At 43.2% G+C, this 22527-nt stretch overlaps 1 protein-coding gene across 1 annotated transcript; it reads right to left on the bottom strand.

The window, feature by feature from the left end:
* Positions 1–21788: 21788 nt before the first annotated feature.
* On the bottom strand, positions 21789–22400 carry LOC138885584 (uncharacterized). The gene is made up of 2 exons (XM_070166547.1): positions 22161–22400; positions 21789–22061 (listed from the first exon to the last, which is right to left on the bottom strand). Exons 1-2 carry the CDS (start codon positions 22398–22400, stop codon positions 21789–21791), a joined length of 513 nt encoding a protein of 170 aa, XP_070022648.1.
* Between the last annotated feature and the right edge of the window lie 127 nt (positions 22401–22527).

The raw sequence follows: 22527 nt of genomic DNA, 5'->3' as shown, positions 1-22527 counted from the left end.
CTCGAGGAATGAATTTTTGAACGAAATTGTTTTCGGAAATTGTTTACAAAGTTTGGAAATAAATTTTGATTAGAACATGTTGGTATGGGGCTTGTATTTTGGTTCTAGCACCTGGTACACGTCTTATATATGATTTAAGATGATTTTGTGAAGTTTGGTAAGAAACGGAATCCATTTGACGTGCTTCGGACCATAAATGCAAATTTGATGTTTAAGAAGATTTGATAAATTTTATTGATATTGAGGTTTAATTCGATGTTTCTGATGTTATTTTGGTGATATGAGTAAACGAATAAGTCTATGGGATATTTTTGAGGTTGTGTGTATATTTGGTTTAGAGCCCCGAGGGCTCGGGTGAGTTTTGGATAGGCCACGAGGTGCATTTTGAACTTAGAAAAGTTGCAGATTTCAGTTGTGCATAGCAGGCCTGTAGGCTTCGCATTTGCGAAGCCTGGCTCGCAAATGCGAGTGGCTGATCGCAAATGCGAAGGAAGCCAGGCCAGCTAAGTCTCACAAATGCGAAAATCCCTGTCCCAGACTTGAGTCACAAATGCGATGAAGTTGTTGCAATTCCCAAGTCGCAAATGTGACCAGCTGTTCGCAAATGCGAAGATCCTATTTTTCTGAAGGGTTCACAAATGCGAGCCCTGTTTCGCATTTCCCAGCGTAGCAAAGGTCAAGGTTCTCAATTGCGAATCCCTGTTTGCATTTCCCATACCTGCGACCTACAACTTTTATACTAATCCGATTTTAAACCCATTTCATATCCTCTCAAAACATAAACCACATTAAGGCGATTTTTCAAAGGCTTCTTCTTCTCCAAATCAATTGTAAGTCATTTTTAACTAGTTTTCCTTCAATCATTAACATCGTTTAACATGATTTCAACTTCAAATCAATGATTTTCATGGGGAAATTGGGTGTTTTGGGTAGAACCTAGGTTTTTAAAAAATTTGGAATTTGGACCTCGATTTGAGGTCTGATTTCAAAAAAATTTATATATTTGGGTTCGTGGGGCAATAGGTAATCAGGTTTTGGTTCGAACCTCGGGTTTTAGCCATGTGGGCCCAGGGCGATTTTCGACTTGTTGGGTAAAACTTTAGAAAATCCATTTTCATGCATTGGGGTTGATTCATTTAGCGTTTATTGATGTAATTAAGTAACTTGTGACTAGATACGAGCGAATTGGTGGTGGAATCAAGGGGTAAAGCTATAATTGAATCGTAAATTGTGTTTGTGGCATCGAGGTAAGTGTTTGGTATAACCTTAGCTTGAGGGATTAGGAGTCGAGTCCTATTTGCTATGTGGTAATTGTTGAGTACGACGTATAGGCATGGTGATGAGTATCTATACGTTAGTGTCTAGCTTCCCCGTGCATCTTTATATTGTTATTATCATGACTTCGTTGTATCTTTCATGCCTTGGTGATGGTTTCTATTTGTTGTATAAAGTTTGTGGAAAGAATTGTGACCTATGAACATTGAGGAGCGTTAGATCAAGTTGTATAGCGAACTGTGAAAGTATAAGTGACAATTGAACTTTTAGTGCATTGGATCGAGTTGTGAAATGAGTTGTGAAGGTATAAGTGATAATTGAACCTCTAGAGCATGGGCTCGAGTTGTGAAGTGAATCGTGAAGTAAAAAATGAGAAAGAGAAGAGATCATTATGTTGTCACCCTTACTGGGCTATTATTGATTTAATTGCAATTTCCTTTATTTCCTTGCCCTATTGTTTTTGATTGTTGTTTGGGTGAGGAAGAGAGTTAAAGAACGAAGAGTGATGCCATGCATTGTTTGTTTTGTGAGGAAAGAGTGTAAAGTATGAAGGGTGATGTCGTGCCGCACGATGTACCATTCCGTGCCTATTATATTGATATCATGGTGAGGAAAGAGTGTAAAGCATAAAGGGTGATGTCGTGCCGCACGATGTACCATTCCGTGCCTATTGTATTGATTCTTATGGTGAGGACGAGAGTAAAAGCATGAAGGATGATGCCGTGCACTTGTCCTTGATTTCCCTGATTCTTACTGATAATTGAGTTAGGTTGTCCTTTACGTTTATTTACTGATTTTATGTTGTTGCTTGATTTTATTTCGAGATTATAGATTCCCTTACCCTATTTGCCTTGTGATTGTTGTTTGGGTGAGGAAGAGCTTAAAGCACGAAGGGTGATGCCATGTATTATTTTGGTGAGAGAGTGTTAAAGCACGAAGGGTGATGACGTGTATTGTTTTGGTGAGAGAGAGTAAAAGCACGAAGGGTGATGTCGTGCACTTGTCTTTGATGTCCTAATTTTTATTGATATCTATGTTATGATTTCTCTACACTACATTGTCGGTTTCCTGTTGATACTTGTTGTACCCCGCAACATGATTTCTCTTTCCTATTTTCAATTGAACTGTGGTGATCCTCATATTTATTTGTTTCTCTTCTGTTACTATTCGATGTTTCCCCGCAGCATATTTTCCCCCTCCCATACTTGAATGTATATGATTGTTTCTTTCTGTACTTCTTTTTCGATGTATATATAGTTAAATTGCACAGGTTTATTTGGTAGTATGGTCATAGCCTTGTCACTACTTCGCTGAGGTTAGGCTAGGCACTTACCAGCACATGGGGTCAGTTGTGCTGATACTACACTCTGCACTCTTTTGTGCAGACCCAAGTGTTGTAGACTTTGAACTGTAGTTGGATTGCTGATTCTTGCTCATCAGGCGACCCGAGGTAGTCCTGCCGGCATCTGCAAGCCTTGGCGTCTCCTTCTATCTACTATTCCTATTTCTTTCATGTATTTCTAGAGACAATGCTGTATTTATTTCTTTCTGACCTTTGATTGTAGTATTCTTAGACCGTCTGGGAAACTGTGACACCAGATCTAGGTAGTCGAGACTCAAATAGTTGTATTGGATTCATGTTCAGCTAGCTTATTGCTTTTTCTTCCGCTTATGTTAAATTCTGTTGTTTAAATGTTATTACCTCAAAATTGTTAATGGATATAAAATGGGTATAAAGGTAAATTTTTCATGTAATTGGCTTTCCTAGATCACAGTAGTAGGCGCCATCACGACTCCCAATGGTGAAAAATCCGGGTCGTGACAGAAACTAAACAATTACACAAAACCGGTCAAAATGTTTCATTCTACTGCCTTGGTTCTACTATTACACCCTTGGAAAAGAACCCGACGAAGAAAAACCAAGGGGAATTCATTGCTAATTACTAAAGATGGACATGCAACTATCTACTTGTTTTTGTTTTTTAATATACAAAGATAACTTATGTGCTAAAACCACAAAACACCAATATATACAGAATCACAAAACACAAATAAATACAGAAGTCTGCTTATATAGCACAAAAATATAAACATATACAAGAATTGCCAATTTCACAAAAATATATACAAGGCTACAACCCCCAACTGAAAAACATGCATTGTCCCCAATGTATGCGAATGTAAAACAGAGTTTAGGGGCTCCCTGAGGTGCACTAATCACTATGGGAGTCGGAAGCCGGCTGAGTGATGGTGGGGTCACCCTCTGATGCTGAAGCTGGGACCGATGAGATCTCGGCCTGAGGAGTGGCCTCCACTGATAGAGGAGGGATCTCTGGCTGACCCAATAGTGGAACTGGGGCCTGTGAGCTGCTAGCCTCATTTGTTGATGGCTGAGTGGTCGATGCATCTGTAAGGGTGACCATGTCGGCTAGCGAATGTGCTATCGCCACCTGAATTGCTGCTTGTTCTTCATCCTAAACTGTAGAGGCAACAATCTTCTTGCCCTTTTCCTGGGGGCCATCATCCTCTGTGGACCATGAATCCTCCTCATTTTATCCCTCATCTTCTTCCTCACCATCGGACTTTGTAGAGTGCCTGGAATCCTCCTCAAAAGGAATATCAATATGTGTAGGGGGAGCTGGAGGCTGGGAAGCCCCGATAGTGGGAGGTGCAATATCTGCCATTAGTGTGGAGAATTCAAGATCCAGGCCTGCTACTACTGTGTCTGCATCTTGTGGAGTTCAGTCTTCATAGTGGTAATTTCCTCCCGGAGCTTTAGCAAGTCACTAACTTCACCCCGCTCTAGCTTCTCAACCCACACCTCAAGTTGTGTCAAACGATCCCCATAAGATGTCTGCTGCTACTGGAGAGCTGTCACTGATGACTGGATATGAGTCAGGGCTTGCTTGATGAGGGTAGGGAGATTCTTCATAATCTAGTCTACCTTAGCATTGGCATGTTGCGCTAAGAGACCTAGCCTCGAGACAACTGGCAGTGTAGTAGAAGGCTAAGCAATAGTGGACTGAGAAGTGTGCTGTGAAGTGGGGATGCAACCGTAGCCTGAGGAGACACCGGAGTCTGGGAATCTGAGAGCTCTACATCAATAAGAACCTGAGTCTGAACCTCTGGGGGAGCAACATCTGCTGCATCATTGATGCGCGGGATATCAATATCCTTCAGCGCCTTCCCTGTCTTATCAGTGTATGGCATGGTAGGGACTTTTACAGCCTTACAGAGGGATGTGACCAAGTAGGGGAATGGAAGTGACGTAGCTGTTTGTTTTGCCCAGATCCCAATCTCTTGGAAGATAAAATCACCCACATCAATCTTGATTCCCGCCATAATGCATGCAATGCTTTCTCCATGCTTATGTCAGTCTCGTTTCTGGACGGTATCAATCGAGAGGTGACAAAGCTAAGCCAAAATCTACCCTCTCGTGTGAGATCCTCCTTAAATATTTTGTGCAATGGGTTGATCCAAGCAGGGGTCCCCTTGACTATCACAGAAGCTATCCAGCTATGCTCATTAACCCGGTTTGCCTATTTGGCAACATACTTAGCTGCACTCGGGCTCCATTCAGGGAAGTAAAACTCATTGTCGGTCTCACTGCTGCAGAACATTCTCTTCTCCCGACCTAACACAGTCTCATAGAAAACCCATGGACAATATAAGGCATAAAACTCATGGACAATAGTATCATTATAGTCATCAGGCAGCTCAGTGAAGCACTCCTATTTTCTTGCTTTGATGTTCTCCCATATGTGTGGGTACTGCTCTTGTAGCCCATTCAAACTCAGTTGTTTTTTGGCTAGGATTTTCCGTTTAGTTAGCCCTTCTTTATATAGCTCCGTGGACCCTTCGACCCCAAACCTGAGCTGGAAGTCATCCCCTCATTTCCTTCATGCCTCAGTTTATATGTTAACTGGGGGCAAGGACTCCTCCTCATCAGACTGGCAGGGAAGTGTAGCAGTAGGGTCCGGTCGCGAACGTTTTGCTTGTTGAGTTTGACGACTGGAGGAGGCCCTTTTTGGGCAGAGGCTGTATGTTTCCTGGGACCTATATCTGCACAAAAATGAAACTTGAGCAACATGGTAGGCAATAATGAAAAGAAAATAGAAAACCTCAAGAAAAATTTAAGAATGTGACAGGTTATGTGGTCGCATAATAACTATGCAGACCACAGACTTGTCGTAAACTCTCAGGCTATTCAAATGATCTATGTATGCGATGGGTTATGCGATCACATAACCACTATGCGGTTCACATAACCATCGCATACTTGATTTCCCAAAAACAAAATCACAAAATGCGATCGTAAATCCACCACAAAGTTGGATATGCAATCGCAAATTGGCCGTAAACATCATGCTATAAAACTGGGTAAACTATTTGGATATGTGGTGACTTTGCGGTCCGTATATCAATTATGAGATCGCAAAGTCGCCGCAATGTATCATCTTCTTCAGCCAGCTAGGGTTCGCTTTTGCGGCAGAAATGTGGACCACAATTTGATTATGCGGTATGCATAAGTCTTCGTTCTTAATTGTTTGACTTCAACCCTTAACAATGGTGGACCTAGTTTTTTCTACCCATTACCCTAAACATACTACCTAATGAAAAACTGTCACATTACGAATAGATATCTAACTACAAAACACAAACAAAAATAAAGAAGAAACATGAAACAACAACGGGAGAAACAAAAACAAATGTGAAACTAAAGCTTGCAAGGATGAAATTGGGACAAGGAAAACATACCAGTGACGGGTTTATGAGCACAATTTGGAGATGATTTCATAGATGTTGCCTTATGTTCTTGATTCACTAGCCATTTTGCCTTCTCCGTTCTTGTTTTTTTTCTTTTCGTTTTGTTTTGTTTATTTCCGTTAAAAACATTTTCTTTTTGTTTTGAAATGGAGTGAATGTTGAAGAGATGTGAAGGACGTACCTGAGAAAATTGTGATGGGTCAGTCACCGCATAACACATTATGCGACCGCATAAGTGTTATGCGGTGGATTCAATTGAGTTGCTAGTTGGCCAAACCTGTGGTGCACTATGCGATCGCAGAGTAGAAATGCGGTCCAAAAAGTGCACCTCCTTGTCGAATTCTGATCACCAATTTTTGCCAAACTCATTGTCTGGCTTTACGACCACAATGCGGTCCGCATAGTGAAAATGCGACCATATATGTGTAGCAAACTTTCCAGCGTGATTTTTCTTCCCTTTCTCATGCAATCTTACCCAGTGTTATGATATTTTGAATCCTTTGCACACTAACACACACTTTAAGCTGCTCAATTAAATCTAACTAACAAAAATTAAAATTTAAAGAATAACAAGGGTGTTACCACACATGGGTTGCCTCCCATGAACCACTTGATTTAACGTCGCGACACGACAAAGTTGGCATTTCTTTGGATTCACTCATTGGTCGGGCATGGACCATCTTTGTGAGCCAACTGCTCCACCAAGTGTTTTTCTCCATCTGTGCCCAAGTAGTGCTTGACTCGCTGACCGTTCACTTTGAAGGTCCGGAGCCCATCCTCCGATTCTAGTTATGGCTCCAAAAAGGATAGACATTTACCACCTTGAACGGAACGGACCATTTCAATGTGAGCATGCCCGGAAACAATTTGAGGCTTGAGTTAAAGAGCAAAACTAAGTTACCCGACTTGAACTCTGATCGCAGCGGACTCAACCTAAGGAAGAGTGGGCGCTAATACTTTTACCCAATAGTGATATCGGGGTCAGCTTTCCACAGGGAGCTTCAATTTGGAGTTGAGTGTTTGTATGGTCTAGGACTATGTTTTAGCTCCTAATTGATATTCTAACATTTTTTTGTTTTCTTTTGATTATCAACTACAATTTATCAACTACAAGTTTAAAGCTAAGTTAGGCTAAGATATTGATTCTAAGTTGTATGGAATATAGAAAAAGGCACTAGGGTCGTGGCATGTACCTAGGTGGTCAACTAATGGGTAGAGATTCCTAATGCAAGAATGATGAATATGGGACTTATGCTATAATCGTTGCACTTTTGCACCCACTCTCACACCTCTCGGTAGAGAGAGTGATTTTGCCCAATTGACTCTCTCGAGACCAATTGGGTAGGCCAATTTGCCTAAGCAACTTATGGTTCAAGTTGGGTAATTACTCTCTCGAGGTTTAACCCGTTAATTGGGACTACCATTCTCATGGGTCCATCCCAATTCCTTGTTGGAATTAATCTTGGGGTCATAGACTCTCTTTCTCAAGAAGAGTCAAGACTCACTACGCTAGACTTAGTGTTTGCAACCACCAAATCTTAATGAAAACATAAGATTAATCCCAATAACAAATACCCAACATCATTCATGCACTAAACAATCACATCCATTAATTACCCACACTAGGGTTGAGCCACAACCCTAGCTAATGGGTTTAGCTATCCATAATAGAAATAGAAATTGAAGAAATAGTAGATGAAATTGACATAATAATTAACTACAATGTTAATCTACTCAAATCCACGTTAATACTAGAAGAAATTGCCCAAAATAGGCTAAAACTATGAAGTCTCGAGTTCAGCTGCTATCTGATAAAAACCAAAAAAAACTCACTCTAAAAAGTAAAATGTCCTATTTATACTACACAGGAAAAACCAGCCAAAAACACCCCTGAGGGTCTGGCGCGGACCACGCATAAATGATGCGCGGCCGCGTAGGGGTTTGGGTCTTCATATCTTGCTTATGACACTAGGGACGCGGACCGCACAAATGTGACGCGCGGCCGCGTAGGGTGTTTTGGTCCAAATCAACACTCTCTGAACTTCATCCACGCGGACCGCACTGATTAGGTGTGTGGCCGTGTGGGCTTTTGCCTTGACTGACCAAGTCTCTGACACTCTTGGGTGCGGACCGCGTGGAAAGGAGCGCAGACCGCGCATCTTGACTTGGAAATTGCATGGTCTCTGAACTATACTGCGCGGCCGCGTGGCAAAGCAGTGCGGACTGTGCAGGTTGACCTTGAAATAACCCAGCCTCTGAACTCTCCTGTACGGCCGTGTGACACATCCGTGCGGACCGTACAAGTCATTTTGTTCCCCACTTCAGTTGTCTTTTAACACTTGGCAGATTTCACTCCTTTTTGAGCCGATCTTTGGTATTTGTCATCTTGTCGCTCAAACCTGCAATCAAGCGCAACTTGTAAGCATTTTGGGACTAATTTATGGCAGTTAATGCACAAAGCTTTGGTAAGAATGGGTATAAAACATGTAGAAATCACAGTTATCAAACTCCCTCTTCAAGATCTTTTTGTCGTGGACGAACTTCATCCTTTATTTATACACAGGTAACCTCAACAAGCATCAATTGGGACTAACAATTGCCCTCAATGCGAATGCATCATTAACACATTTAAACTTTGAAAACTTGTGGATCAAGTGTGACACAAGAGCATCAAGAGTTGACACATTTCATCAAGGAACCTTTCTCAATTTCTTTGGTCATTGTGGAACCCAAACTCACACATCCTCGACTTTCCCTAAGTGAACCTCACCTTTTTAGAGTATTTGCACACTAATCGAGGTGAATGGACTTCTCTCTCATCTCTCACAAAGAAAAGGCCCTAATTCTGGCTCTAAGTACCATATGCTTGCCCCTTATGTAAGTATCCACTAATGTAGGCTTCCCTCAACTCAAGATCATATAGGGTTTTTGAGGAGTCATTGTGAAGGCTTTGGGTAAATGTAGGACATGTTTTTGTTCAAATGAGTTCAATCTTCCCTTAAACACTTCTTTTGATTTATTTTGGCACACTTTCTTGACTCAATTGAGTAATTCACTTCTTTCAAGGGGTTAGAGAGACACATTATCACTCTTTCTTTTGCAATTCAAACCCTTTCTCCTTTTTACCACTTTTCCACACCTTTTTCACTTTTTTGTTGTCCTTGGATTCCCTTTTTGGTTCTTATTCATTTTTGTCTTTCTTTTTGTCTTTTTGTCTTTTTCTCTTTTTCATTGCCTTCCTTTTCTTTTGGTTTTGCGCCTTTTTACCACATTGATGCCTTTCTTGTCTCTCCCCCCCCCAAACTTAGATATTTGCCATTTACTCAAGGGAAGATTTGAGTGCCAAGAGAGGGTCTCATTAAGAACGGGTATAGGCTTGTAGCTTGGTTCATGAAAGAAAAAGTTTTAAGGCTCAAAAGGGGTGAACTAGGGATTATTTCATTGGTAGGTCATGGAAATTGTTCAAATTTTGCATTTTGGATCAAGGAGAACCTATAATCACGTCTCAAGTCAAGTTCCACCTATAATTTCGCCTCAACAAACATTCAGGGCAAGTTCTAGGCCATCGGCTTGGTAATTGGGCTCACGATTCGAATTCTCACTACACACACTCAAGGATTGCAAAAGACGGAGTCGGGGGCCCACAACGACCTTAGATATGATTCAAGCGCACGATGGCCCAAAATGACCACATGATGATTGTTTGGTCAACACAAGAGTCTCAAGGCCACAACTTTCACCAACCTAAACACAACATAATGTCTTTGACCATATAATCAAAGGCAAATGTGCTAGGCCCAAGTGAAGCTTTGCCTGAGGTACCCTTAACTACAAAAACTTGAAAATCAAAAAGAAAAATCAAAAATGGACTCAAACCCTTAAGAAGGTTGTCATGCCATCTATCATTGGGAAGAGCCACCCGGTTCGCACAACACTCTACCCTTGGAAAGAACCTTGGCATTAATAAAACCAAGGGCTTATTGCAAACGCCAAAACAAAACAAAAAGGCTACGAGCCAAACTTTGCAACTAAAATGAAAAAATTTTAACGAAAAATAGAAAACCGAAATGAAAACCGAATGAATATGTACAAAAGGGGAGTAGAATATACAAATAAGGGAAATGAATATATATATATATATATATATAGAGTTTAAGAGCATCTAGAATGAACAGTTATATACAAGCCATTCTACAACTACGAATGTGCTGAAAGTAAAAGAATATATACAGTAATCCAACAATCAATCAAAATAGTAGGGCCACACCCCCACGAATAAAAGCTAGCATTGTCCCCAATGCTAACTATCAAAATAAGTACCAATATGAAAGAAAGGATATAGAAAGTCCCCTCAAGCCTCATCCGTTACCCTGTGCTGGTCAGTGGCTCCTAAGTCCTCTGTACTGGCGGGGACCTCAGACTGGTCCCCGGCCTGCTGCTGCTGTGCTGCTGGGACAAGTGCCTGCTCAAGAACTAGCTCATCAACTGGTGGGGCAGTGGAGGGACTCTCCTGAACCGGTGCTACCTCAATCACAACTCCCTTAGTGCTAGGGAGTTTCCTCTTTTCCTCGGCCTCTGCTCCTCCTCCTGTACCTGTGCTACTGCTGGCTCTACAGCCGGATCCCCAAATAGTAGGTCAATTGTCAACTGATCCGCCATGATCTTGTCCACATCCACTCTCAACTGTGTCACTGACTCCTTGGAAGCCTTCTGCTTCCCCAACTTCTTGTGCTCCCGAGCCAATTTCTCCAACGCTTTGCCATGTGCCCCAACCGCCTTAGTCAAGGAATCCTGCGTTGCCGTCATCTATTCCTGGTTGGCTAGGATCTTCTTCAGTGCATCCTCAATGGAGGAAGGAATCTCAACAATAACTGGTGCAACCTGTGCCTGTACAGCAGTGGTCAATGTAGACAACTTGGATGTCGCAGCTGACATCTAGTTGTTCAAACTGGCAAGGGAATGGGTGAGCTGGTTTGCGGTGAACCGGAGAGTCTTTGATGAAGGGACTACCAAGTCAGCTGCAATAGAAGGACCAGCTGCTGACGACGGACCTGGAGGCAATGCCTCATCAGTAGCAGGAATGGTGGAAGGCTCACTGGGCTGCTCAATGACCGTTGGCTCCTCCGACTGGCCAGGTGCGATGGAAGTGGATGCCACATTCTTCTTGACCCTCTTCGGGTTGTCTGGACCCAACTGACTATACCATGAGTACGAGGCCACCGGAGGTACCTTGACATCATATTTCTTTTTCTTCACTTTCAATTCTTTGAAGTACAAAGACAGTGTGTTTGGGAAGGGGTAGTTTGTTTGGGTCTCCTGACCAACTGTACAAATCACTCTTGACATAATATTACCCACATTCAGAGGGAAACCCGCCATGATAGATGCTACCAAGACAGCACGAGGAAGGGGAATGGAGTGATCATGTGTAGACGAGTCAAGTCGACTACACACGAAAGTCAACCACCCTTTGGCTTCAAAGTTCAGGGCGTTCCTAATGATCTTTTCTTGTGCTTTCAACCAGACTGGGACTGTACCCAGGGCTGCCAAGTGCTCGGCCAACCAAGGACGAACCTCCTATTTCATTGCTAGCTTTTCTAAATATTGCGATTCATCCTCTTCTTCGAACCCCAGGAATTCATTCAACGATTTTCCATCAAACACTACTGTCTTGTCCCTCACTTTAGTTGCTTTTGAGTCCTAAACTAAATGGTGAACATTGTTGTAGAACTCCTTCACCATATGCTCATTCATCATCTCAACACGTTCTTTGAAGAAGCCCCAACCCTCTCTAGTGCGGAATTGTGCTTGCACATGAGGGTTGAGAGGGACAAGATCGGCATCTATGAACTGCCTCTCTGGAATCAGTTTCCTTTTGGGCCACCACTCCCGGAAGTTGTGGAAAGCAACCTCACTAACAAACCTGTCTGCCCATGCCTCCGGTTTTCTAGTACGCTCTATCCCCCCGACCTGTGGCTCACCTCCCTCAGCATACCCTCCACTCTCCCCTGATAATGAAGCTGTGGGAGATGTGGATTATTGCTCTTCTTCTTTTGCTACGGACTCACCAGACGAGTCAGAGATGACATTAACCGGCTTCTTGGAGGAGGCTACATTACCATGATCCGGGAAAGAGGAATCACGAAGCTGAAATGAAGTGGACATGTGGGTGGGGGCAGACTCCGAGGTAATGCTCCGTGAAAGTGCATACTCACTCCCCGTGGAATGAGATGCAGCTCTATCATCTTCCCGGATTATCTTCCGGGCTTTCTTTATCAATTCCCTAGTTGTAGGAGTGAGTTTCACAATCCTCTTACTTATCCCCCCTCGGGAGGAACCACCTCTCCCAGGTTGTTTTGCTTTGCCCGCTCATTTTTGAACCATTGTCTGCAAGGAATACATGTCTAACATTGTTAGTAGAAGCACATAAGGTGAAGTAGACAGTTCAGTTGAATGCAAAGAGTGCAGACACAGTGACACAAATAGAGGGGCGCAGACCGCACCAAAAGGCACGCGGTCCGCGCAGTATACTGACACCCACACATACCTTTCTGAATAAACCGACGCGGTCCGCACTGATTTGGACCGCGGCCCCGTTGGTTCAGCGCGGACCTCACAGAAATGGTACGCGGTCCGCGCAAGTGAAATACCCAAATGTTGATCTCTCTGAACTCTTCACACGCGGTCCGCACTGTTTTGGACCGCGACCGCGCTGGGCTCACACGTACCGCACAAAAAGGGCACGCGGACCGCATAGAGAGGTTCATCATCTCTTAACCAGAGTCACGCGGACCGCGCACAAATGTTGCGCGGCCGCGTAGGGCTAATTTAACTGAGCCGAGTGTTTGTTCAATTAAATCCAATTTTTGTTCACCTTTTTGGGTCCTAAGTGTCCCTACTCAGTTATTTAACAAGATTCCATGCCCATGATTAAACTAAAACACACAAAAATCTAAGCTAACAGTTAAACTAAGAAGAAAAAGACGAAAGTAAGAAGTTACACTAGTACAAAGCAATTAAACGAAAAAAAAAATTAGACTATGATTGAAATGAATGAGAATTGTTACCAGGGATTAATGAATGTGCACAATTAGTCTTGATGAACAGTGAAAACAATAGCTCGGGTGTAAATTTGGCGAAAAGGTTAAAATGAGGCCCAAGGCCTCTATTTATAGAGAAGCCCTGGGACCCAGTACCTACCTACCAGCGTGGTCGCACAAAAAGGGACGCGGACCGCGCTGGATTTTGCATCCTACACATTAGTTGTTCAATCCACGCGGACCGCACTGTTTTGGTGCGCGGCCGCATGGAAGTCTTCAGAGACTTGGTACTTTCAGCCATCCCAGCGCGGGCCACACTGCTTTGGTGCACGGCCGCGTGGGAACTTTGTCAGAGAGCATGTAATTCTGGGTCCTCCAGCACAGACCACACAGTAATGTCACGCGGCCGCGCTGGGTCTTCTGAGCCTTAACCCTTCAGCTACTCAAACCTATGCGGACCGTACTGTTTTGCTGCGCGGCCGCGTAAGCAATATTCAGAGACTGACCATTTTGCACTTTTGCCATGCACTGGTTCAACATTATCCCTGCAACATTTCACAAACTATTAGCTCAAAAATCCTACTCTACAACAGAAAAACAAAGAAAAAGAAAAAGACATGGGTTGCCTCCCAAAAAGCGCCTGATTTAACGTCGCGGCATGACGCATGTTACCATCACAGTCATTTCAAATGAATGATTTCCACCACGTGGCTGTCATCAATCTTGCCCAAATAGTGCTTGACACGATGCCCATTGACCCAGAAAACTTCACCATTCTTATTTTTGAGATCAATGGCACCAAAAGGAGTTACACAAACCACTTCAAATGGTCCGCTCCACTTAGACTTCAGCTTGCCGGAAAATAACCTCAATCGGGAGTTGAAAAGAAGAACCATGTCACAAACTTTGAATTCTTTCCCTCGGGCATACTTGTCGTGAAGGTACTTCATCTTGTCCTTATACAAGGACGAGCTAGAGTAAGAATGAAACCTAAACTCATCAAGTTCATTCAATTGCTCAACCCGGAGATTTGCAATGACATCCCATTCTAAGTTCAACTTTTTCAGGGCCTACATAGCCTTATGTTCCAATTCTACCGGAAGATAACAAGCCTTCCCAAACACCAACCGATATGGCGACATACCAATTGGAGTCTTGAAAGCTGTACGATAAGCCCAAAGAGCATCATCCAATTTCTTCGACCATTCGGTCCTATTTGCATTGACAGTCTTGGACAAAATACTCTTGATCTCATAGTTGGGCAACTCAACTTGGCCACTCTCTTGAGGATGATAAGGAGATGTCACCTTGTGATTTACCCCATACTTGGCTAGCAAAGAGTCAAAAGCCCAGTTGCAAAAATGAGAACCCCCATCACTGATGATAGCACGTGGAGTGCCAAACCTCGTGAAGATACTCTTTTTCAAGAACGCCACCACACTTCGAGCTTCATTATTTGGCAAAGCTATGGCCTCAACCCATTTCGACACATAATCAACCGCTACCAAGATGTAGGTGTTGCCACAAGAACTTACGAATGGTCCCATAAAGTCTATCCCCCAAACATAAAAAATGTCAACCTCTAGAATCGTGTTAAGGGGCATCTCATCTTTCTTAGAATTCCCTCCGGCACGTTGGCATTCATCACATCTTTTCACAAAGTCACCGACATCGTTGAACAAAGAAGGCCAATAGAAACCACAACTCAACACTTTAGACGTCGTCCTCGCCCCGCCATGATGGCCACCACAGGGCGAAGAGTGACAAGCTTCCACAATACTCAATTGCTCTTCTTCGGGAACACACTGGCGAATTACACCATCGGTGCAAATTTTGAAAAGATACGGCTCATCCCAATAGTAGTCCAAACAATCCCGCTTGAGCTTTTTGCTTTGGTTAGAAGAGAGCTCATACGGAACCACACCGATAACAAGATAATTGGCAATGTCGGCAAACCATGGCATGTCTAGCATTGAAACCGAGAGGAGTCATTCATCCGGAAAAGCATCATTTATCTCAAGGCCATCCAAAGGCCTCCCTTCCTCCTCCAATCGAGACAAGTGGTCTGCCACTTGATTTTCACTACCCTTTCTATCAACAATCTCCAAATCAAATTCTTGAAGAAGAAGCACCCATCTCACTAACCTTGCTTTTGAATCTTTCTTCGTCATCAAGTACCTAAGGGCGGCATGATCGGTATGAATAATCACTTTGGCCCCATAAGGTATGGGCGAAACTTCTCCATGGCAAAAACAATGGCAAGTAATTCCTTCTCGATGACCGTGTAGTTCCTTTTAGCTTCATTCATTGTCTTACTTGAGTATTACACCGGATGGAACATTTTGTTGATTCTTTGGCCCAAGACCGCCCCCACCGCAATATCACTAGCGTCGCACATGAGCTCAAAGGGCAAGCTCCAATTTGGTACAGTAATGATGGTGGTAGTCATCAACTTTTGCTTTAGAAGCTCGAAAGCCTCCATACATCTCTCATCGAACACATAGTTGGCATCTTTCTCTAGCAATTTACACAACGGGTTAACTACCTTAGAGAGGTCTTTGATGAATCTTCGGTAGAAACCCGCGTGTCCAAGAAAACTCCTCACCCCTTTGACAGAAGTAGGGGGAGGGAGCCTTGAGATAACCTCAATTTTTTCCTTATCAACCTCAATCCCTCTTTTTGAAATTTCGTGACCCAACACAATTCCTTATTCTACCATAAAATGGCATTTCTCCCAATTGAGAACCAAGTTTGTGTCTTCGCATCAGGCCAACACACGATCCAAGTTTTTCAAGCATTCAACAAATGAGTCCCCAACCACACTAAAATCATCCATGAAGACCTCCAATATGTCCTCCACCATGTCGGTGAAGATTGCCATCATACATTGTTGGAAGGTCGCCGGTGCATTACATAATCCAAATGGCATTCGAGAGAAGGCGAATGTGCCATAAGGACATGTGAAGGTTGTCTTTTCTTGGTCTTCCGGTGCAATGAGAATTTGGTTATAGCCTGAATACCCATCCATAAAATAATAGAAAGCCCGGCCTGCAAGACGATCAAGCATTTGGTCCAAGAATGGCAATGGGAAATGATCCTTTCTAGTCACCTTGTTCAACTTTCGGTAGTCCATGCATACCCTCCAACTCGTCACAGTACGAGTCGGAATAAGTTCATTGTTGTCATTGGTCACCACCGTCATTCCTCCCTTCTTTGGCACACATTGTACCGGAGAAGTCCACGAACTGTCAGAAATTGGATACACCACACCGGCGTCAAGCCACTTGATGACTTCCTTTTTGACCACCACTTGCATGGTCTCATTGAGTCTCCTTTGATGTTCAAGAGATGGCCCAGCATCCTCCTCCAATATTATCTTGTGCATGCAAAACGCGGGGCTAATACCCCGAATATCCGCCAAGGTCCATCCAATTGCCCGCTTGCGCTTTTGAAGAACCGCCAAAGTGGCATCAACCTGCACGTTAGTCAAGCAAGAAGAAAGAATAACCGGCAAAGAGAAATTAGGACCCAGAAATTCATACCTGAGGTGAGGAGGAAGTGGTTTCAATGCCAACACTGGTGGCTCCTCAATAGATGTCTTGGTGGGTGGAGTTTTGCGATTTTCAAGATCAAGAGATAACTTCCTCGGTTCATAAGAATATGAGCCCATGCCATGTAATGCGTTCACACACTCCACCCTTCCAGCATCATCATCAACATCCATGTTCAATAGCACGGCCTCAAGTGGGTCCTCAACATTTGCCATTGCGCTTGTGTCATCCACTATCACCGCCGTGACAATGTCAACAAACGAGCATACCTCGGTGCTATTTGGTTGCCTCATTGATTTTCACACGTGGAACACCACCTTTTCATCTCCAACACGGAAGGTCAATTCTACCACTTCCACATCAACCAAGGCCTTCTCCGTAGCTAGGAAGGGCCTTCCAAGAATGATAGGCACCTCGAAATCCACTTCGCAATCCAAGATCACGAAATCGGCCGGCAATATGAACTTATCAACACGAACAAGGACATCATCAATAATCCCCAAAGCCGCTTCATTGACCGGTCCACCATTTGAAGCCTCATAGAAGTTGGACGAGGTTGTCCAATACCCAAGGTCTTGAAGACCGAATATGGCATAAGATTAATACTTGCCCTCAAGTCACATAGGGCTTTTGCGAAATCGGCACTTCTAATGGTACATGGTATTGTGAATGCTCCGAGATCCTCTAGCTTTGGAGCCATGTAATGTACAATGGAACTCACTTGGTGTGTCATCTTGATTGTATCACACTCCATCAATCTCTTTTTAGTAACCAAGTCCTTCATGAACTTTGCATATCCCGACATTTGTTCAAGTGCCTCCACCAAGGGCACATTTATAGTCAAACTCTTCATCATCTCAATGAATATTTTAAACTGGTTGTCACCTTTTTGCTTGGCCAACCTTTGAGGATATGGCGGAGGAGGTATAGGCAAGGGTGCCTTGGCTTTTGGCACCACTGGTTCGGGCATATCAATAACGTGTTCCCTAGACGGGGTCACGACCTCTTGAGTCTCCTCCTCACCCTCATCAATTTCAATTCTCACATCATCACTTGCACTTTGTTCAACAACATCCTCAACTACCAACGGGATCTCATCATTTTGCAACTCTTCTTCATCAACCACAACTCGATTACCTCTTGAGGCTTGCACATCACCGCCTCTTCCGCTTCTCGTGGTCACCACCATCACATTATTATTATGCCCACCCTTGGGGTTTACTACCGTATCACTTGGTAGAGCACCCTTTGGGTGAGTGTTGAGAGATTGCGAAATTTGCCCGAGTTGTACTTCCAAATTATGGATTGAAGTGTTATGGGAGGCCAATTGAGCATCAGAGTCATGATTCTTATTCATCATTTGCTCAAACATGTTCTCTATTCGACCCATGTCATTGCCCGACGAACTCGACCCTTGAGATTGAAATGGAGGCGAGTTATTGGGTTGTTGATACATTGGGGGCCTTTGAAAGCCTTGCCCCCTATTACCTTGTCCGCCATTGTTGTTCCAACCACCTTTACCACCATTGTTGTTCAAACCACCTTGACCACCATTGTTGTTGTTCCAATTGTTGTTCCCGTTCCAATTACCTTGATTTCCCAAATTATTGTTCCCCCAATTGCCTCCTTGATTGCTATTGTAATTCCAATTGGCACCTTGTTGATTGCCCCAATTACCTTGGGGTCTCCATTGTTGATTCCCTTGACTACCTCTATTCCTTTGGTAGTTGTTGACATATTGGACTTCCTCACTTTGGTCATCAAAACCTTCATTTGAATATCCACCACCATCATCATAGTTGTCAAAATTTTCTTGAGGTTGTTGTTGCCCTCTTTGCCTTCTTTTCATCATATTCACTCCCTCCATGGCATTGACTTGGCGCGGATTTTGAACTTGTTGAAGTTGCGCTTTAGCCAACTGGTTTATTGTTGTTGTGAGTTCGGCAATGGCTTGGCCGTGATCATGCAACTCCTTATGCAAGTGTATAACATTAGGATCACCTTGAGGAACATTAGCCCGGCTTTGCCATGCCGAAGAAGTGTCGGTCATTTCATCAAGAACATCACAAGCTTCATTGTATGGAAGCTTCATAAAACTACCACCGGCCAACTGATTGACAATGCACTGGTTTGTTGTGTTTATACCCCGATAGAACGTCTATTGGATCATAACATCATTCATATCGTAGTTGGGGCACTCTTTTACCATCTTCCGAAACCTCTCCTATATCTCATGTAAAGGCTCCGTCGGCTCTTGCTTGAAGGATAAAATCTCATCTCGAAGAGCCTCCATATGACTAGGAGAAAAGAACTTGGCAATAAATTTATCGGCTAACTCATCCCACGTAGTTATGGAATGATTTGGGAGTCTCTCTAGCCAATCCAATGCCTTCCCTCGAAGTAAGAAGGGGAAAAGCCTTAACCTCAGTGCATCTTCCGAAACATTTGTCTGCTTACTCCCCTAACAAGTATACAAAAACCCTTTCAAATGCTTGTATGCGTTTTGGTCCGAGGCGCCTGTGAAGTACCCTCGTTGTTCGAGCAAAGTGAGCATGACATTGGTGATTTGGAAGTTCCCCGCCCGGATTCGGGGAGGAACTATTGCACTTGCGTACCCTTGATTGGGTAGAACTCTTGGTGCCACTCTTGGTGGAGGTGGAGGAGGGTCTGGTATGTTGTCATTAGCATTAACATTTGCATTAGAATTTCTACCCCATCTTTGTGCTTGGGGTAAAACCTCCTCTTGTTCTACGTCTTCCACCTCCTCCACTCCCACATTAATAGCATCTTGTGCGTTTAAAGCCATTGGTACCTAAGTGAATTAACACAAATAGAATAAGTAAAAAGAAGGAAAAAGAAGCAAAACAAAAAACTAGCTAACAAATAGTCAAACACCGTAAAGCTCCCCGGCAACGGCGCCAAAAAGTGATCGCAGCGGACTCAACCTAAGGAAGAGTGGGCGCTAATACTTTTACCCAATAGTGGTATCGGGGTCAATTTTCCATAGGGAGCTTCAATTTGGAGTTGAGTGTTTGTATGGTCTAGGACTATGTTTTAGCTCCTAATTGATCTTCTAACATTTTTTTGTTTTCTTTTGATTATCAACTACAAGTTTAAAGCTAAGTTAGGCTAAGATATTGATTCTAAGTTGTATGCAATATAGAGAAAGGCACTAGGGTCGTGGCATGTACCTAGGTGGTCAACTAACGGGTAGAGATTCCTAATGCAAGAATGATGAATATGGGATTTATGCTATAGCCGTTGCACTTTTGCACCCACTCTCACACCTCTCGGTAGAGAGAGTGATTTTTTCCAATTGACTCTCTCAAGACCAATTGGGTAGGCCAATTTGCCCAAGAAACTTATGGTTCAAGTTGGGTAATTACTCTCTCGAGGCTTAAACCGTTAATTGGGACTACCATTCTCATGGGTCCATCACAATTCCTTGTTGGAATTAATCTTGGGGTCATAGACTCTCTTTCTCAAGAAGAGTCAAGACTCACTAAGCTAGACTTAGTGTTTGCAACCACCAAATCTTAATGAAAACATAAGATTAATCCAAATAACAAATACCCAACATCATTCATGCACTAAACAATCACACCCATTAATTACCCACACTAGGGTTGAGCCACAACCCTAGCTAATGGGTTTAGCTAGCCATAATAGAAACAGAAATTGAAGAAATAGTAGATGAAATTGACATAATAATTAACTACAATGTTAATCTACTCAAATCCACGTTAATACTAGAAGAAATTGCCCAAAATAGGCTAAAACTATGAAGTCTCGAGTTCAGCTGCTATCTGATAAAAACCAAAAAAAACTCTCACTCTAAAAAGTAAAATGTCCTATTTATACTACATAGGAAAAACCGGACAAAAACACCCCTGAGGGTCTGGCGCGGACCACGCACAAATGACGCGCGGCTGCGTAGGGGTTTGGGTCTTCATATCTTGCTTCTGACACTAGGGACGCGGACCGCACAAATGTGACGCGCGTCCGCGTAGGGTGTTTTGGTCCAAATCCACCCTCTCTGAACTTCATCCATGCGAACCGCACTGATTAGGTGTGCGGACGCGTGGGCTTTTGCCTTGAATGACCAAGTCTCTAACACTCTTGGGTGCGGACCGCGTGGAAAGGAACGCAGACCGCACATATTGACTTGGAATTTGCATGGTCTCTAAACTATCCTGCGCGGCCGCGTGGCAAAGCAGTGCAGACCGCACATGTTGACCTTGAAATAACCCAGCCTCTAAACTCTCCTGTGTGGCCGCGTGACACATCAGTGCGGACCGCACAGGTCATTTTGTTCCCCACTTCAGTTGTCTTTTGACACTTGGCAGATTTCACTCCTTTTTGAGCCGATCTTTGGTATTTGTCATCTTGTCTCTCAAACCTGCAATCAAGCACAACTTGTAAGCATTTTGGGACTAATTTATGGCAGTTAATGAACAAAGCTTTGGTAAGAATGGGTATAAAACATGTAGAAATCACAGTTATCAAACTCCCTCTTCAAGATCTTTTTGTCGTGGACGAACTTCATCCTTTATTTATACACAGCTGCACTTTCATATGCATGGAAACGGAATTCCTCCATTTCATTGAGTTGTGTTAACCTCAAATTTTCAGCTTCAGCCGAGTCCAAGCTCAACCTCTTCGGAGCCCACATGGCTTTGTGTTCTAGTTCTACGGGTAGATGACAAGCTTTGCCGAAGACTACCCGATAAAGAGAAGTGCCAATAGGAGTTTTGTATGCCATACGGTATGCCCACAATGCGTCATCTAGCTTCCTTAACCAATCGAGCATGTTTGCATTGACGGTCTTTCCTAGAATGCTCTTTATCTCCCAGTTGGAAACTTCAACTTGACCACTTGATTGGGGATGATAAGGTATGGCCATCTTATGCTTGACGCCATATTTCTCAAGTAGCACCGTGAAAGCCTTGTTACAGAAATGAGACCCACCATTACTAAGAATGACTCTAGAAGTGCCAAACCGAGTGAATATGTTTTTCTTCAAGAATGTGGTCACACTCCTTGCCTCATTGTTTGGTAAGGCAATTGCTTCAACCCATTTGGACGCATAGTCCACAGCCACCAAGATATATTTCATCTCACTAGAGTTTACAAAGAGACCCATGAAATCAATTCCTCACACGTCAAAGATTTCTATCTCCATCACAAAGTGCATTGGCATTTCATGCCTATTAGAGATTGATCCTTTCCTTTGGCATTGGTCACAAGCTTTGACCATTTCATTGGCATCGTGATAAATCGATGGCCAATAATAACCACATTCAAGCACCTTAGCCATCGTTCGATTTCCCCTATGGTGACCCCCAACCGGTGAGTCGTGACATGCATTTAGAATTGGCATAATCTCTTCTTCTAGAACACACCTTCTGATGATGTTGTCAGGACAAACCTGAAACAAGAATAGTTCTTCCTAATAGTATTGCCGATAATCTCTCAAAAACTTCTTCTTTTGATAGGATTCCAATCCATCCGGAGTAAAGTCACTCACCAAGTAGTTAGCAATATCAGCGTACCAAGAAGCAAAAGTGCTAGATAGTGCCAATATGTGCTCATCAAGTAATGTATCGTTGATTTCACGATCTCCCTTTGACCTCTCTGCCTCTTCAGGCCTTGATAAATGATCCACTACTTGATTTTGAGTTCCCTTATTATCCTTGACTTCAAAGTCAAATTCTTGCAACGACAAGACCCACCGAATTAACCTAGGATTTGCATCCTTCTTTGCCATGAGATAGAGAAGAGTAGCATGATCTGTGTACACTATCACCTTGGATCCCAACAAATAAGCTCAGAACATCTCAAAGGGATAGACAATGGCAAGAAGTTCTTGCTCGGTCACCGTGTAATTCATTTGC

Source organism: Nicotiana sylvestris, chromosome 2 (genome assembly GCF_000393655.2).
Source record: "Nicotiana sylvestris chromosome 2, ASM39365v2, whole genome shotgun sequence".
NCBI classification, from domain to species: Eukaryota; Viridiplantae; Streptophyta; class Magnoliopsida; order Solanales; family Solanaceae; genus Nicotiana; species Nicotiana sylvestris.
This window is presented reverse-complemented; position numbering and strand designations above follow the sequence as displayed.

Coding starts and splice junctions, on each gene's coding strand:
- LOC138885584 (XM_070166547.1), bottom strand. CDS start 22,400: ATGGCAAAGAAGGATGCAAATCCTAGGTTAATTCGGTGGGTCTTGTCG. Junction 22,062..22,160: donor CTGATATTGCTAACTACTTG/GTGAGTGACTTT, acceptor TTCTTGTTTCAG/GTTTGTCCTGACAACATCAT.